Source organism: Carcharodon carcharias, chromosome 7 (genome assembly GCF_017639515.1).
Source record: "Carcharodon carcharias isolate sCarCar2 chromosome 7, sCarCar2.pri, whole genome shotgun sequence".
Classification (NCBI taxonomy): domain Eukaryota; kingdom Metazoa; phylum Chordata; class Chondrichthyes; order Lamniformes; family Lamnidae; genus Carcharodon; species Carcharodon carcharias.
This window is the reverse complement of record NC_054473.1, coordinates 102,801,567-102,818,967: the sequence shown is the minus strand read 5'-3', so window position 1 is coordinate 102,818,967 and position 17,401 is coordinate 102,801,567. Positions and strand designations below refer to the sequence as shown.

The 17,401-nt window shown below is 45.7% G+C and overlaps 1 protein-coding gene across 1 annotated transcript; it reads right to left on the bottom strand.

Moving 5' to 3' along the window:
• Positions 1–5,101: 5,101 nt before the first annotated feature.
• LOC121279724 (C-C motif chemokine 5-like) lies at positions 5,102–6,098 on the bottom strand. Its single transcript, XM_041190974.1, has 3 exons — positions 5,976–6,098; positions 5,368–5,476; positions 5,102–5,267 (listed from the first exon to the last, which is right to left on the bottom strand). The coding sequence occupies exons 1-3, from the start codon at positions 6,058–6,060 to the stop codon at positions 5,171–5,173; spliced, it is 291 nt and encodes a 96-aa protein (XP_041046908.1). The 5' UTR covers positions 6,061–6,098; the 3' UTR covers positions 5,102–5,170.
• Between the last annotated feature and the right edge of the window lie 11,303 nt (positions 6,099–17,401).

Genomic DNA, 17,401 nt, shown 5'->3' with positions numbered 1-17,401 from the left:
TTATTTAACAAGAAAAGCTGAACTATCTTACAATATTCCTTCAGCCACAACTATACCTTTACTAATAGATACTGATTTATAAGGATAACACAAGTTGCAAAAGCTTTCTTATACTCTAATGTCCATAGTAAGTACACAGTCCATGTAAACCTATGGCACCCTGTGGTCAGACACTCCACACTCTGAAACCAAGTGACAGGTGCCACCTCACACAGATGCTATGGTTCTCTCCTCAACTCCTGCCAGATGTTTGGGGAGACTGTTATCCAGAGATGCAGGGTAATGCTCTGGGGACCTGGGTTTGAACCCGACCGCAGTAGATGGTGGAATTTGAATCCAATAAATATTTGGAATTAATAAGTCTAATGATGACCCTGAAATTATTTTCAATTTTGTTAAAAACCCATCTGGTTCACTGATGTCCTTTTGGGAAGGAAACCTGCCTTCCTTACCTGGTCTGGCCAGATGTGACTCCAGGCCCATAGCAGGTTGATTTTAAATGCCCTCTGAGAAAAGGCAGTTAGGGATGGGCAATAAATGCTGGACAAGCCAACGTCTCTCAGAACCCATGAAAGAATAAAAACAACAGTATGAGCCAATAGGCCTGACTGCACTCTATCTATCACACGAGGGTTTCCAATCTCCTCTCTCCAGGACCTCAACTTGGAATCTTCACTTAAGATAAACTGACACTTTCTCTCAGGTACCTTCCGCACGAGTTCTCCTCCAGAGTTTTAAACTCGCATTCCTCTTCTTTGTGCGGCCACATGTATTCAACCTGTCTTCCGTACACTTCTCTCACCGACTCAGCCGTCAACAGTAACACTGCTTCACATGTCCATAGCAAAGAGTTACAGACCTTCAGTTATCTCTTTGAACCTTCTTGCCTCTTGCAAGCTGTTCTCTCTTTAAATCTGCTTTCTGCAGCTTTTGTCTCTTTGAACCTGAAGCTAGAGCCTTTCTCTCTGCTTGGGGCTTTCCCTATTTCTGTCTCTGCCCTTTCGTCTTGGGACCTTTTGGTTGGTTTGAGAGTCTGAAGCTCCCTCACAGACACAGAAATACGCATCAAACTTAGGGCAGAATTTTATGCCCCACGGGCGGGCACGCGCCTGGCCCATTCGGATGCGTGGTGACATAACGAGTGTCCCAATGTCATTGCACACTCATGCCCTCTCAGAGGGCATTTAAGAGCCAACCACATTGCTGTGGGTCTTTATTCACATATAGGTCAGACCAACTTGAGTTTCTGAGCTGGAATGGGGGCTGGGGACACTGTGGAGCATCCGCGAGTCTGAGACCATCGTGGATAGCACGTTTAGAGAGGTGGTCACACAGCAGCTGAAGGGACTCGAGGAAGGAAGGTAATGGGTGACCACCATGCAGTCCAAGAGAAACTGGCAGGTAGTTCTGGAGTCCCCTGAAGTCCCGCTAGCAAATCAGTATTCCATTTTGGAGGCTGATGAGGGCACTGGTTCCTCTAGGGAGTGCGGACAGAGCTAAGCATCTGGCACCGCAGGCAGCCTATCTGTATAGGAGGGGAGGAAGGGAGGAAGAGCAAAAGTAATAGAGAGTTCTATAGTCAGGGGAACAGATAGGTGCTACTGTGACCATCAACGTGACTCCAGGATGGTGTGTTGCCTCCCTGGTGCCAGGGTCCGGGATGTCACTGAACAGCTGCAGGGCACTCTGAAGGGGGAGGGTGATAAGTCAGAGGTCATGGTACATGTTGGTGCCAATGACATAGGTAGAAAGAGGGATGAGGTCTTGCATCAAGAATTCAGGGAGTAAGGCAGTAGACTGAAAAACAGGATCTCTCAGATTGTAATCTCTGGATTACTCCCAATGCCATGTGCAAGCAAGCACAGAAATAGGAGAATGGCGCAGATGAATATATGGCTTAAGAGTTGGTGCAGGAGGGAGGATTTTAGATTCCTGTATCAATGGGACCGTTTCTGGGGAAGGTGGGACCTATACAAGTGGGACATTCTACATCTGAACCAGAGCAGGACTAATATCCTTGCGGAAGGGTTTGCTAGTGCTGTTGGGAGAAGTTTAAAGTAATTCAGCAGGGGGAGGTGACACAGAATGTTCGCAGAGTAGGGACACATCATAAGAGAGTAAAACAATCAAGTCAGAGGGAGTACAGCTGCATTAAGTTTCAAGGTAGTAAGGCAAGGTTGGATGGCCTTTACTCTAGTATCAGGAATATTGCAGGTAAAATGGATGAGTTAAAGGTGAGGATTGACACGTGGAATTGTGATACAGTAGCCATCACTGAGACATGGCTGAGGGAGGGGCAGGATTGGCAGCTCAACATTCTGGGATATAGAATCTTTAAGCGAGACAGGAGAGGGGGTAAAACAGGAGGAGGCATTGCATTATTAGTTAAGGAGTCCGTTACTGCAGTAAGGAGAGATGATATCTTGGAGGGGGCATCGAATGAAGCTTTATAGGTAGAGCTTAGGAATGAAAAAGGGGCAGCCGCATTATTAGGTGTTTATTATAGACCCCCAGATAGTCAGCGGGAAATTGAGGAGCAAATATGTGCGCAATTTGTGGAGGTGTGTTAAAACAATAACAATAGGGTCATTATATTGGTGATTTCAACTTTCCCAACATTAATTGGGATAGACATAGTGTTAAGGGCTTGGATGGAGTGGATTTCTTGAAATGTGTACAGGAGAACTTTTTATGTCAATATGTAAAGGGTAAAACAAGGGACGGCGCAGTGCTGGATCTAATTCTGGGAATGAAGCCGGACAGGTGGCTGAGGTGGTGGTTTGGGGAGCATTTTAGTAATAGCAACCACAACATGGTATAGTTTAAACTTGTTAAGGAAAAAGAAATAGACAAGTTGCAAAAAAATGTTTTGGTTTGGGGATAGTGGATTTTTAGTAAAATAAAGCAGGATCGGGCCAGGGTAGACTAGGAACAGCTACTTGTGGGGAAATCTACAGAGGAGCAGTGGAGATGTTCAGAAAGGGAAATGGGGAGGGTACAGGCTCAACATGTTCCCTCCAGGGTGAAAGAAAGGAGTAACAAGCCAAGAGAACCATGGATGACCAGAGATATTCAGGTTACGATGAGAAGGGAAAGAGAGGCTTTTAGTAGGTACAAGGGGAGCAAATCAGTGAAGGCATTGGTGGAGTAGAGAAAGTGCAGAGTGGAGCTTAAGAAAGCAATAAGAAGGGTGAAGAGGGGATATGAGAAAGCTCTGGTTGATAAAAGTAGGGAAAATCCCGAGATACTCTATAAGTATATAAATGGGAAGAGGATAACCAGGGAAAGAGTAAGGCCTGTTAGGGACCAAGGGAGCAATTTATGGGTAGAGCCAGAGGACATCGGTAGATTGTTGAATGAATGTTTCACATCCGTCTTCACCCAAGAGAATGAGGATGAAGATATGGAACTCGGGGAAAGAGACTGTGAGGTTCTTGAGCAAATTGATTTATGGAGTGACAAGGTATGAGAGGTGTTGGCAGGCTTAAAAGTGGACAAGTCTCCAGATCCAGATGATTTGTGTCCCAGACTGCTGAGGGAGGCAAGGGAGGAGATCGCAGGGGCTCTGACCCAAATTTTTAATTCCTCTCTGGCCGTGGGGGAGGTCCAGAGGATTGTAGAATAGCTAATGTGGCTAGCGCTGAGTGCTGTGTTTCTCTGTTTGTACACCCAGGATCCCATCATCCTGCCAGGCTAGTTCAAACCCTCCCCAGTGTCACCAGAACCCTCCCCACAGAGATATTGGTGCTGACACCATTGGGATGGAGCCCACCCGGCTTGTACCCATCCCACCTCCCCAAACCCAATCCCAGTGTCCCAGGAATGTGAATCCCTCCCTCCTGCACCCTGTCTACAGCCACACAATCAGCTGCTCAATTCCCCTATTTCTGTTCTCATTCACTCGTGGCACCTGGAGTCACCTCTGGATTACAGCCTTTTGAGGTTCAACTTCTTCATTTCTTTCCCTGCTCCTTAAAATCTGCCCCAAGGACCTCATCCCTCTTCCTACCTTCCTGACTGGTTCAGATATGGAGCACGGCCTCTGTCTGATTTACCTGACTGATAAATCCAATCAGAAAATGAAGAATGAAGATGCTGAGAGACAACAAGAGAAACTTTCTTCAAAAATCTCCTTTATTTCATCGTCACATTTTCAATTTAGAAAAGTGAGGAGCTGAGAAATCAGTGAAACAAGGAGGGAAACGAAGGGATCAAAGAATAAAAACACTGAGATTATCAATGGAATCAGAGACAGAGAATCCCACCGCCTGTCCCAACTCCACCCCCACCCCCAGGGTCGGTCCCATCTCCACCCCCAACCCCACCCGCAGTGTGGGTCTCATCCCCACACACACCCCCAGTGTCCTATCCACCCCCCCACACCCACCGCCAGTGTCTGTCTCATCCCCACAACCTCCCCCAGTGTCTGCCCCACCTCTACCCCATCCTCCAAAGTCCTCCCCACCCCGACACTCTCCCCCCGTGTCTGCCTTAGGCACTGTCCCCTTTACCAGTGTTAATCCTACCCCTACCCCTGCTCCCAGTGTCTCCCCCCACCCTATCTTCCAGTGCCGGTCGCAAAACCCACCCCGCTCCCGGTGTGTCTCCCACCCCCACCCCTCTCCCATTGTCACGCCCACTCCTGACTCTCATCCAGTGTCTCCCACGCCTCCAAACCCCTCTCTGTGTATCATCCCCACAACCTCTCCCAGTGTCTGTATGACTGCCACCCACTCTCCCTCTCTCTGCCATACAAAAACCCCTTCCGCCCCTGTCTGCTCGACCTACACCCCGTCTCTGCATCTGTCACACCCCACGATCTCCAGCCCCTCACTGCTCCCTGGTGGTTAGTGTTAGGATTGCAGCTCCATCCATTTGCAGCTGAAGGTGTCTCATTGCCTGGGACCCACATTAACACAGTTCCACCATCTTGTTTCAGTCACTTTTTGCGATTGTGGTTTACACAGGAAACGTTAGTTACCATCGAGAATATTTACTGCTTATTATCACATCAGCTGGAAATTTACAAGTAATCGGAGAATCAGTTTCTGAATCCAGTCCTGAAACACCTTCCACATTCTGCCTGTGGCCCAGGAGAATATTGCGCCACTTCAACAGTCACAGTATTTTAAATGGTTTTAAAATTCTGTGCTCTCAATGACTTCCCTCTTCAATTCCTCAGTCCCTTTTCCAGAAATGTGACTGCAGTTTGGACCCATTCCTCACTCGCTTTAGTACAAATTCTCATATTCCGCTTGTTTGTAAAACTGAAAGAATGAAATGAGGTGTGGTTATCAGAGTCACAGATACCAGCTCCAAACCTTTCATTTAAACACACTGCAGTAACAAATCCCTTTAAGTACTTACACAACGGCAGGAGTGGAGCAGCCAATTGTTTTCGTGTAGCTTAGAAGTCTTTTATGAGGAATACGGGTGGGTTTAAAATTCTCACAGCATTCGAATATTACAGGGCCAACTAGAATGAGGAGGAGAAATGAACACAGTTAAACATGGAGTGGGTATCACAGCAGATTCTCACTGAGAGGAACATTATCCTTCATGTTTAATACAGAAATACAGCGAGTCTACAGAAGAGAAACAGGACATTTGGCCCATCTGCTCTATACTGGTGTTTCTGAGCCTGCTTCCATAGTCACCAATCAGCTTTCTCCTTTCTAGAGAAAAGACACACAGCCTGTTCACCCTTTACATACACAGGACAAGCTGATCACACTGTTAAAACACAAATGGGATAAATAGAGGCATCGAGTGTAAAAGATATCTTCATCAAACCCGGGTTAGGTCTCAGTTGCTTCACTGTCTGCAGCTTCCTCCGGACAGAGTGAGCATTGAACACTAATAAATAATACAAGCAATTGATGGAACCCAGCAGTGGGTTTGTAACCTGTTAGTAACAGTTTTGGCCATTCTCAGATTCTCGGAGAATATTGGCAGTAAAGAAGCCTCTCTCTCACCTGGTGAAGCAGCAGCATCCTGGATCAAGCAGAGGCCCAGTGCTCCCAGAACAGCAGCAGCCACACACAGTGCTGTCTTCATCATGTCCTTTCCAAGTTGCAAGTGTTCAGTGTTGAAGGGTGAGTGTGGGGTGAGGATTGAGTTGTCCCCTCATGATTTATATCATGTAAAACTGTACAGAGTCAGCATTACGGAGATGCCCTGGGAGATCCCCCATTCTCCAGCAATGAAAGTTCTCCGGTGTAATTGTTCCTCCATTCCTGCGATCCCTGGAAAGGGAAGTACATGTTGTTCTGTGAATGGGAGTTCTTGGCTTCAGCACGGAATGGCTGGAACTTTCTCGGTCAGTGTTTCTCAGTAAACTGTCAGCTCATTTCCCTCAGAAAATCTCACAACTTCCCTAGCTGAGCAAGGAGAGAGGCAATGAGAAGAATCAAACTTCCTGATTGGTCCATTCCATACTGAGCACCCAGCTCTGGGCAGGCAGTGAGTTTAACATCAACATATATCACTGCATGTGGGAAAGAAATACTGCATTTCTATAGCACCTTTCACCACCTCAGGATGTCCCAAAACCCCTCCCAATCGGTGAAACACCCCAGAAGGGTTGTCACTGTTATAATGTAGGAAAGACAGCAGGAGGTTTGTACACAGCAAGATCCCACAAACAGCAATGTAATAATAACCTGATAATCTGTTTTAATGATGTTGAGTGAGGGATAAATATTCCCCAGGACACCTGGGAGAGCTGTCCTGCTCTTCTTCCAAATTAACCCATAGGATATTTTACATCCACTTGCGAGGGTGGACAGGGCCCCAGTTTAATGTTACCTCTGAAATACCACACCCCCGGCAATGCAGCACTCCCTCAGTACGGCAATTGCAGAGTCTGCCAAGATTTTGTGCTCAATGTTTTCGGAGTGGGATTTGGAGCTTTGACCTTCTGTGTGAGAGGTCAGAGTGTGACCCAGTGACCCACTGAGCCCAGCTGAGAATGAGGTAACTGATGGTGTTAATGGAAGGATTGTGAATTGTTCTGCGATTGGGTCCTTCCATTTTGGACTCTAGGCGCCGGATTTGTTTAACAGACAGAATGTAGACATACTCTGGTATCTGCTTAACCCTCATCTATTAATACTACTTCTAAACAGATTACAGAGTAGGCAAGTTGCTCCACAGCATGATTCCAACCTCTCTGAAACACGTGACTGATGATGTCAGTTCCACATCATCGTTTGGCCCATTGATTAGGCTATCAATAATGTTAACCCTTTATGTTGCACACAAACATCAAATTACAGATGTCAGAGATCAGAGAACAGAATTCAGGCACTCTCTTTACACAGGGAAAGTTAGTTACCATTGGGAATCATTAATGTTTATAATATAAACTGGAAAATTACAAATGAAGAGAGAATAAGGCTGAAGCATTTGCTACAATCTTCAGCCAAAAGTGCCGAGTGGATGATCCATCTCGGCCTCCTCCAGAGGTCCCCAGCACCACAGATGCCAGTCTTCAGCCAATTCCATTCACTCCACGTGATATCAAGAAATGGCTGAAGGCACTGGATACTGTAAAGGCAATGGGCCTTGACATTATTCCAGAAATAGACTGAAGACCTGTGCTTCAGAACTCACCGCGCCCCTAGCCAAGTTGTTCCAGAACAGCTACAACACTAACATCTACCCAGCAATGTGGAAAATTGCCCAGGTATGTCCTGTACACAAAAAGCAGGACAAATCCAACTGGCCAATTATTGCCCCATCAATCTACTCTCCATCATCAAAGTGATGGGAGGGGTCATCAACACTACTATCAAGTGGCACTTGCTTCGCAATAAACTGCTCACTGACACCCAGTTTGGGCTCCGCCAGGGCCACTCAACTTCTGACCTCATTACAACCTTGGTTCAAACATGGACAAAAGAGCTGAACTCCCAAGGTGAGATGATAGTAACTGCCCTTGACATCAAGGCAGCATTTGACCAAGGAGCCCTAGCAAAACTGGAGTCAATGGGAATCAGGGGGAAAACTCTCCGCTGGTTGGAGTCATACCTAGAACAAAGCAAGATAGTTGTGTTTGTTGGAAGTCAATCATCTCAGCTCCAGGGCATCACTGCAGGAGTTCCTCAGCGTAGTGTGCTAGGCCCAACCATCTTCAGCTGCTTCATCAATGACCTTCCTTCCATCATAAGGTCAGAGGTGGGGATGTTCGCTGATGATTGCACATGTTTAGCACCATTTGCGACTCCTCAGATACTGAAGCAGTCCATGTCCAAATGCAGCAAGACCTGGACAATATCCAGGCTTGGGCTGACAAGTGGCAAGTAACATTCATGTCACACAAGTGTCAGCCAATGACCATCGCCAACAAGAGAGAATCCACCCTCACCCCTTGATAGTCAATGGCATTACGATCACTGAAGCCCCCACTATCTACATCCTGGGGGTTACCATTGACCAGAAACTGAACTGGACAATTCATATTAAATAATTTAATCCGGAATAAGCTAGTGGCAGTAATGATTGTCCTGAAAACCCATCTGGCTCACCAACACTCTTCATGGAAGAGAATCTGTCGTCCCGACCCGGTCCGGCCTACAAGCCATATAAATACTGTGGCTACAAGAGCAGGTCAGAGGCTGGGAATCCTGTGATGAGTAACTCACCTCCTGACCCCCCAAAGTATGTCTATCATCTACAAGGTACAAGTCAGGATTGTAGCGGGATACTCTCCCCTAGCTTGAATGAGTGCTCCTCGAAAACACTCAAGAAGCTGGACACCATCCAGGACAAAGCAGCCTACTTGAGTGGCACCACATCAACAAACATTCACTCTCTCCACCACTGACACACAGTAGCAGCAGTGTATACCATCTACAAGATCCACTGCAGTAACTCACCAAACCTCCTTAGACAGCACCTTCCAAACCCCCAACCATTATCATCTAGAAGGACAAGGGCAGCAAGCACATGGGAACACCGCCACCTAGAAGATCCCCTCCAAGCCACTCACTATCCTGACTTGGAAATATATTGCCGATCCTTCATTGTTGCTGGGTCAAAATCCTGGGATTCCCTTCCTAACAGCATTGTGGATGTACCTACACCACATGGACTGCAGCAGTTCAAGAAGGCAGCTCACCACCACCTTCTCAAGGGCAACTAGAGATGGGCAATAAATGCTGGCCCAGCCCATGAATGAATAAAAAAAAAAGTGAAAAAGAAATAATCCCTTTGTGGACCCAGTCCTGAAACACCTTCTACATTCTGCCTGTGACCCAGTAGAATATCGCACCACCTCAACAGTCACTGGGTTTTGAATGTTTTTAGTGGTGCTGTGCTTTCAATATCTTTTTCACTCAAGTCTCACTTTCTTCAGTTTCCTTTTCAGGCCTATTACTGACAATTTAACCCATTCTTCACTCACTCGTCACAAACCCACACACCAGACCCCATCTCCCCAACATAATTTAACACTAACCTACTCAAGCAGATATTAGAGCACATGATCACAACTTGTTCAAAGAGTTCGGTTTAAGAGGTGGCAGGATGAAGGAGAGGCAGAGAGTGGAGTGGTTCAGGGCGGGAACGCCAGGGTTTGGGCCCAGGCAGCTGACGGTATAACTGCCAATGATGGAGTGAATGAAATCAGGGAGACTGAAGCAACCAGAACTGGAGGAGTGCAGAGATCCTGAGAGTTGTGGGTCTGGGGGAGGGTTACAGTGGAAGGGGTGGAGGTGAGGCCATGTAAACAACAACGAGAATTTATAAATTGAGGCTTTGCTTAACTGGGAGCCAGTGGAGATTTGCAGAAGGGAAAACAGTTCGGAACAGTTTTTACTGGTGTTCCATTTTAAGGTATACAAGACCAGCTCAGACCAATACTCTTAATTCCCAGTCTTCACTGCTTTTTTATTTTGGGCAGGGAATGGTAACATAGAAGGATTGGGATTGGATTAAGAATCCAGAGGCTTGAATTAATCCTCTGTAAACTTCAGTGGTAATGTCACCATTGCAGCTGTAGGATCTAAATTTTATTAATTAATAAATCCAGAATGAAAAGCTAGCCTCCGTAATGATGAGGAGATAATGCTGGAATTGTAAATACCCATCTGGTTCACTAATGTCCTTTAGTGAAGGAAATCATCTGTTCTTACCCGGTCTGGCCCATATGTGACTCCAGGCCCACAGCAATGTGGTTAACACTGGAATGGCCTCGCCAGCCACTCATTTCAGGATAATAAGGGTGGGGAAAGAATCTGGATTTTCCAGGGATCCTACATCCTGTGAATAAGTTTAATAAAGAGCAAAGGGCTGATGGGGAAATGGGATTGGTGTGAGTTAGGACACAGGCATCAGGGGTTTGAATGATCTTGGGTTTACAGGATTAGAAAGTGCACTGGAACAGTTGAGCCCAGGGTGAAGAGTATGGAAGGGACTTTCAGCAACAGAGGAGCTGAGACCGGGCTGAAGTCGGTCGATATTATGCAGCAGGGGCGAGTCTGTCTTACTGATGGTGTGGGTGTGGTCAGAAGTTCATCTCAGGGGCCGATAGGACCCCATGTTGTGAGGAGTATGGTTCTGACAGCTCCCAATCACACTCTGCCCATAGAGACTGTCAGAGCAGGCTGCACTGTGTAAGTGTGAGAGCTTAATCCAGACTGTTAGTGAGACTGGGATTGGGAATGGGGACAGGAGCAGGGATTGTGAATGAGATTAGGAACAGGAATTGTGAATGGGATTGGGAATAGGGATTATGAATGGGATTTGGAGCAATAATTTTGAATGTATTGAGAGCAGGGATTCTGAATGGGATTTGGGGATCAGGAGTTTTGAATGTATTGGCAACAGGGATTGTGAATGGGATTGGGAACAGAAATTGTGAATGGGATTGGGGGAGCAAGAATTTTAAATAGGTTGGAGAACAGGGATTGTGAATGGAAGGGGGAACCAGGACTGTGAATTGGATTGGGAGCAGGAATTGTGAATGGGATTGCGAGCAAGAATTGTTAGTGGGATTGGGAGAAGGAATTGTGAATGGGGTTGGGAGCAGGGATTGTGAATGGGATTGGGGAGATGAGAGATGGATTCTGTTGGGGAGCGTAGCGATGAGTAAATCACAGGCTCAAGGGAGAGAGTTACTGAGTGGACAGAGGGAGAGGGACTTAGGCACTGGGTAGGCGGGTAGAAAACAGAGTTCGAGGGACAGAGATTCGGGCATTATGTTACTGGAAGGGAGAGAGGCTCAGGAGGAGATGGAGTTCAGGGTGAAGCAGGGAGACACTCTGCTCTCTCTCAGTTTCTCCCTGTCTCTTCCGTTCCTTCTCAGTGGGAGCAGGGTCTGGTGTGGCTGCCTGCTCTGTGTACCAGGGGCCTCGGGGTGTTGATGTGGACCCCCATACTTGTTGTTGTGTTTCCTGTTAAAGAGTAGAGGGAGAGGGTGTGAAACCCCCACCCAATGGGACGTTCCATGGGGAACCATGATGCCAGGAACAATCTCTATCTCCCAAGGGAACTCATGCAACCCAGAGTCACTGAGCGGCTGCAGGACATTCTGAAGGGGGAGGGTGAACAGGCAGAAGTCATGCTCCAAATCATTACCAAAGACGTCGGTAAAAACAGCTTTGAGATAATGAAAGCAAAACATAGAGAGCTAGGAAATTAATTAAAAAGCAGGTGCTCAAAATTAGTAATCTGAGGATTACTCCCAGTGCCATCAGGAATTGGAGAATAAACCAGATCAATGTGTGGCTGGACAGATTGTGCAGGGGGGAGAGAATTAGATTCCTGAGGCATTGGGACTGATTCTGGGGAAGATGGGACCTGTACAAGCTGGATGGGTTGCACCTTTGCAGGACCAGGACCAATATCCTCACAGGGGTGTTCGCTAGATCGACGATGGAAGGGCAGTGGATGTTATCTACATGGATTTCAGTAAGGCCTTTGACAAGGTCCCTCATGGCAGACTGGTACAGAAGGTAAAGTCGCATGGGATCAGAGGTGAGCTAATAAGATGGATACAGAATTGGCTTAGTCATAGAAGACAGAGGGTAGCAGTGGAAGGGTGCTTTTCTGAATGGAGAGCTGTGACTAGTGGAGTTCCGCAGGGATCAGTGCTGGGACCTTTGCTGTTTGTAGTATACATAAATGATTTGGAGGAAAATGTAACTGGGCTAATTAGTAAGTTTGCAGATGACACCAAGGTTGGAGGAGTTGCAGATAGTGAAGAGGATTGTCAAGGATACAACGGGATATAGATCGGTTGGAGAATTGGGCGGAGAAATGGCAGATGGAGTTTAATCCGGACAACGCGAGGTAATGCATTTTGGAAGGTCTAATACAGGCAGGAATTGCACAGTAGATGGCAGAACCCTTAAGTGCATCGACAGGCAGGGGATCTGGCTGTACAGGTCCACAGGTCCCTGAAAGTGACAACGCAGGTGGATAAGGTAGTCAGGAAGGCATATGGCATGCTTGCTTTAATTGGCAGGGGTATTGAGTATAAAAGCTGGGAAGTCATGCTGTAGCTGTATAGAACCTTGGTTAGGCCATACATGGAATATTGCGTTCAATTCTGGTCACCACATTACCAGAAGGATCTGGAGGTGTTGGAGCGGGTGCAGAGGAGGTTTACCAGGATGCTGCCTGATCTGGAGGTTATTAGCTATGAGGAGAGGTTGCAGAAACTCGGATTGTTCTCACTAGAGCGACGGAGATTGAGGGGCGACTTGATAGAAGTTTACAAAATTATGAGTGGCATGGACAGAGTAGATAGTCAGAAGCTTTTTCCCAGGGTGGAAGAGTCAATTACTAGGAGACATAGATTTAAAGTGAGAGGAGAAAACTTTAGAGGAGATGTGCGGGGCAAGTTTTTTACGCAGCGGGTAGTGAGTGTCTGGAATTCGCTGCCAGAGGAGGTGGTAGAAGCAGGTACGATAGTGATGTTCAAGAGGCAGCTTGACAAATACATGAATAGGATGGGAATAGAGGGATACGGACCCCGGAAGTGCAAAATGTTTTAGTTGACGGGCAATATGATCGGCGCAGGCTTGGAGGGCCGAAGGGCCTGTTCCTTTACTGTACTTTGTTCTTTGTTCTAGTACTGTGGCGGAGTGTTTAATCTAGAGTGTCAGGGGATGGGAGACACAAGAGAGGGAAACAAAGACAGGAATGAAAGACAGAAGAGTAGAAAGCTAAAGTGGAAGGCAGAGGAAACAAGGGCCAGCAGCAAATAGGGCCATATTACAAAAGAAGATGTGGAAAATGTTAAAAAGAAGAGTCCAGAGGCGCTGTACCTGAATGCATGGAGAATTCGCAATAAGGTAGACAAATTAACAGCACAAATAGATGTAAATGGGTACGATATGATTACAATTATGGAGACATGTCTGCAGGGTGAACAAGGCTGGGAACTGAATATCCAAGGGTGCTCGATATGAAGAAGTGTTAGATCCAAAGAGGAGTCATATAAAGTTGCTGGAAAAAGAAACAAGCCTGAGGATTGGGAGCAGTTTAGAATTCAGCAAAGGAGAACCAAGAAATTGATGAAGACCGGAAAAACAGAGTATGGGTGTAAAATTGTGAGGAACATCAGAGCTGAGTGTTAAAGCTTCTGTAAGTATGTTAAAGGAAAAGCTCAGTGAAAACAAATGTAGGTCACTTACAGACTGAAATGGGAGAATTTATAATGGAGAAAAGGGAAATGGCAGAGCAATTGAACAAGAGGAAGACACAAAGCACTTCCCAGACATGCTCAGGAACAAAGTGTCTAGTGAGAAGGAGGAGCTAAAGTAAATCTGTATTTCTGAAGAATACTGCTGGAGAAATTAATGGGGCTGAAAGCCGATAAATCCCCAGGGCCCGAAAATCTACATCCCAGGATGCCAAAGGAGGTGGCCATGGAAATAGTGGATGCATTGGTTGTCATTTTCCAAACTTCTGTAGATTCTAGAACAGTCCCAGCAGATCGGAGGGTGGAAAATGTAACCCCACTATTTAAAAAAGGAGGGAGTAGATAACAGGGAATGAGAGACCAGTTAGCATAACATCAGTAGTAGGGAAAATGCTAGAGTCTATTATAAAGGATGTGATAGCAAGGCATTTAAAAAATGTCAATGGGATTAGAGAAAGTCAACATGGATTGATGAAAGGGAAATCATGTTTGACAAACCGACTGGATTTTTTTGAGGATGCTACTAGCAGAATAGATAAGGGAAAATCAGTGGATATGGTATAGTTGGATTGTCAGAAAGCTTTTGAAAAAGTCCCACATAAGAGGTTAGTGTGTGAAATGAAAGCACATGGGATTGGGAGTGATTTCCTGGCATGGATTGAGAATGTTATATTGGTCTTCAGTACAAGAAGATTTGAGTAAGGAGCAAGCATGTCTTACTGCAGCTATACAGAGCCTTGGTGAGGCCACACCTGGAGCAATGTGTGCAGTTTTTGTCTCCTTACCTAAGAAAGGATATACTTTTCATAGAGGGAGCGAAATGAAAGTTCACCAGGCTGATTCCTGGGATGGCAGGATTGTCGTATGAGGAGAGACTGGGTCGACTAGGCCTGTATTCACTGGAGCACAGAATGGTCGAATGAACAGCCTTCTAATTGAAACATAAAATTCTGACAGGGATGGGCAGACTGGATGCAGGGATGATGTATCCTCTGGCTGGGGGTCAAGGACAAGGGGTCACAGTCTCAGTTTACGGGGTCGGGAATTTAGGTCTAGGATGAGAAACCTCTTCACTCACAGAGTGGTGAACCTGTGGAATTCTCTACCACAGAAGGCTGCGGAGGCCAAATCACTGAATATTTTGAGGAAGGAAATAGATTCTAGATTCTAAAGCTGTGCAGGGGAACGAGGAGAGGCTGACCTGGAATCTTCCCCGAACTTCACTGCTCAAAACCAGAAGCTTTGTCAATATTTGTCTATATAATGTCCATATTTAGTATTCCCCTCGTTCACTGAATCACACACACACACTCTCCAGAAAAACAGCCTCTTAGAAATGCAGCAATGAACAAGAAAGGGGGAAGTGATGTCATTTAAACTCCATCTGAAGATCACCAGCTGCAGCTTTCACTTCCCTACCAGGGACACTGAGAGTTTCTGCTGGGAGAATTCAGAAAGATCAGGAAGAGAGCAGCTCGGGGTAATAACGCTCACACTGGGATAGGATTCAGATGATCTCAGCTCACACACAGGGCCTGAATAGAGTGTGGACACAATCTGGTCTAATCCTAATTCATCAAACAGGCACCATTCACACTGAGGGCCCATTCACACTGAGGGCCCATTCACACTGAGGATCCATTCATACTGAGGATCCATTTCTGCTTAAATATATTCAGTGACTTGGCCACCCCAGCCTTCTGTGGCAGAGAATTCCATAGGTTCACCACCCTCTGAGTGTAGAGGTTTCTCCACATCTCAGTCCTAAATGGCCTACCACATACCCTGAGACTGTGATGCCTTGTTCTTGTTCTGGACCCCCAGCCAGAAGATACATCATCCCGGCAACCAGTCTGTCCAGCCCTGTCAGAATTTTATACGTTTCAATGGGATCCCCTCTCATTCTTCTAAACTCCAGTGAATAGAGTCCTAGTCAGCCCAATGTCTCCTCATACACCAATCCTGCCATCTCAGGAATCAGTCCGGTGATCCCTTGCTCTACTCCCTCTGCGGCAAGTATATCCAAAACTGCACAAAATACCCCAGGTGTGGTCTCACCAAGACCCTGTACAGCTGCAGTAAGACATCCTTGCTCCTGTATTCAAGTCCTCTCGCAATGAAGGCCAACATACCATTTGCCTTCTTAACTGCTTGCTACACCTGCATGCTTGCTTTCAGTGATTGACGTACAAGGATAACCAGGTCCCTTTATACATCAACATTTCTCAATCTATTGCCATTTAAATAATACTCTGTCATTCTCTTCTTCCCACTGAAGTGGATAACTTCACACTATCCAAGTTACACTGCACATGATTTTGCCCACTCACTCAACGTGTCTAAATCGCCCTTAATCTCTTAACATCCTCCTCACCATTCACATTCCAACCAAGGTTTGTGTCGTCAGCAAACTTGGAAATATTAAATTTGGTTCCCTCATCCAAATCATTGGTGTATATTGTGAATAGCTGGGGCCCAAACATTGATCCCTGTGGTACCCCATTAGACACCACCTGCCATTCCAAAAAAAATACCTATTTATTCCTACTGTCTGTTTCTTGTCTGCTAAACAATTCTCAATCCATGCCAATATATTACCCCCATATCTATGTGCTTTAATCTTACACACCAACCTCTTATGTGGGACTTGATCAAAACCTTCCTGAAAATCCAAATTTACCACACTCACTGGCTCTCCCTTATTTATTCTGCTAGTTACATCCTCAAAAAGCTCCAGTTTTTGTTCTGTTATCACATCCTTTATGACTGACACTAACATTTTCCCTGCACTGATGTTGGCCAACCCTCTCTAATTCCCTGTTTCTCCCTCCCTCCATTTTTAAATAGTAGGGTTACATTTGCCACCCTCCGATCTGCCGGGTCTGTTCCAAAATTCACAGAATTTTGGAAGATGTCAACCAGTGCATCCAATATTTCCATGGCCACCTCCTTTTGTACCCTGGGATGTAGATTTTTGGGCCCTGGGGATTTATTGGCTGTCAGTCCCATTAATTTCTCCAGTTTTTGTAATACAGATTTACTTCAATTTTTCCTCCTTTATAGACCCTCGATTCTCTAGTATTTCCAGTAAGTTATTTGTGTCTTCCCCTGTGAAGACAGGACTGAAGTAGTTGTTTCATGGTCCTGCCATTTCCTTGCTGTTTACTACAAATTCTCCTGTTTCAGACTGTTAGTAAGTTACATTTGTCTTCACTAATCTTATTCTTTTTACATTGTTATAGAAGCTTTTACAGTCTACGTTTATGTTGCTTGCAAGTTTACTCTTATACTTTACTTTTTTACCTCTTAATCAATCTCTTGGTCCTGCTTTGCTGAATTCTAAACTGCTCCCAATCCTCAGACTTGCTACTTTTTCTAGCAACTTTATATGATTTCTCTTTGGATCTAATACTATCCTTAATTTCTCGTGTCGGCCAGGGTTGGGCCACAATTCCTGTGGTCTTGCTGCACCAGAAAGGAATGTATAACTGTAGCGATGCATTGTAGGCCTGAGGCCTGCAGGCTGGCAGCCTGTGATTTTTGCAGTTTTGTATTTTTGCATTTTAGTTCTGCTTTACCCTTGATTTTAAGCCTTTGGTGAAGGTTTAAAGTGATTTTGCATTAAATCTTACATTGATCTTAACCCAGCTATGGTTGTTCTTTGATTAATTAATCAATAATAAACCATAGTTACCTGTTATCCCAGGCCTTGTTTTTTCCACACTGGCCATGCAGAGCTGGGATTTAAAC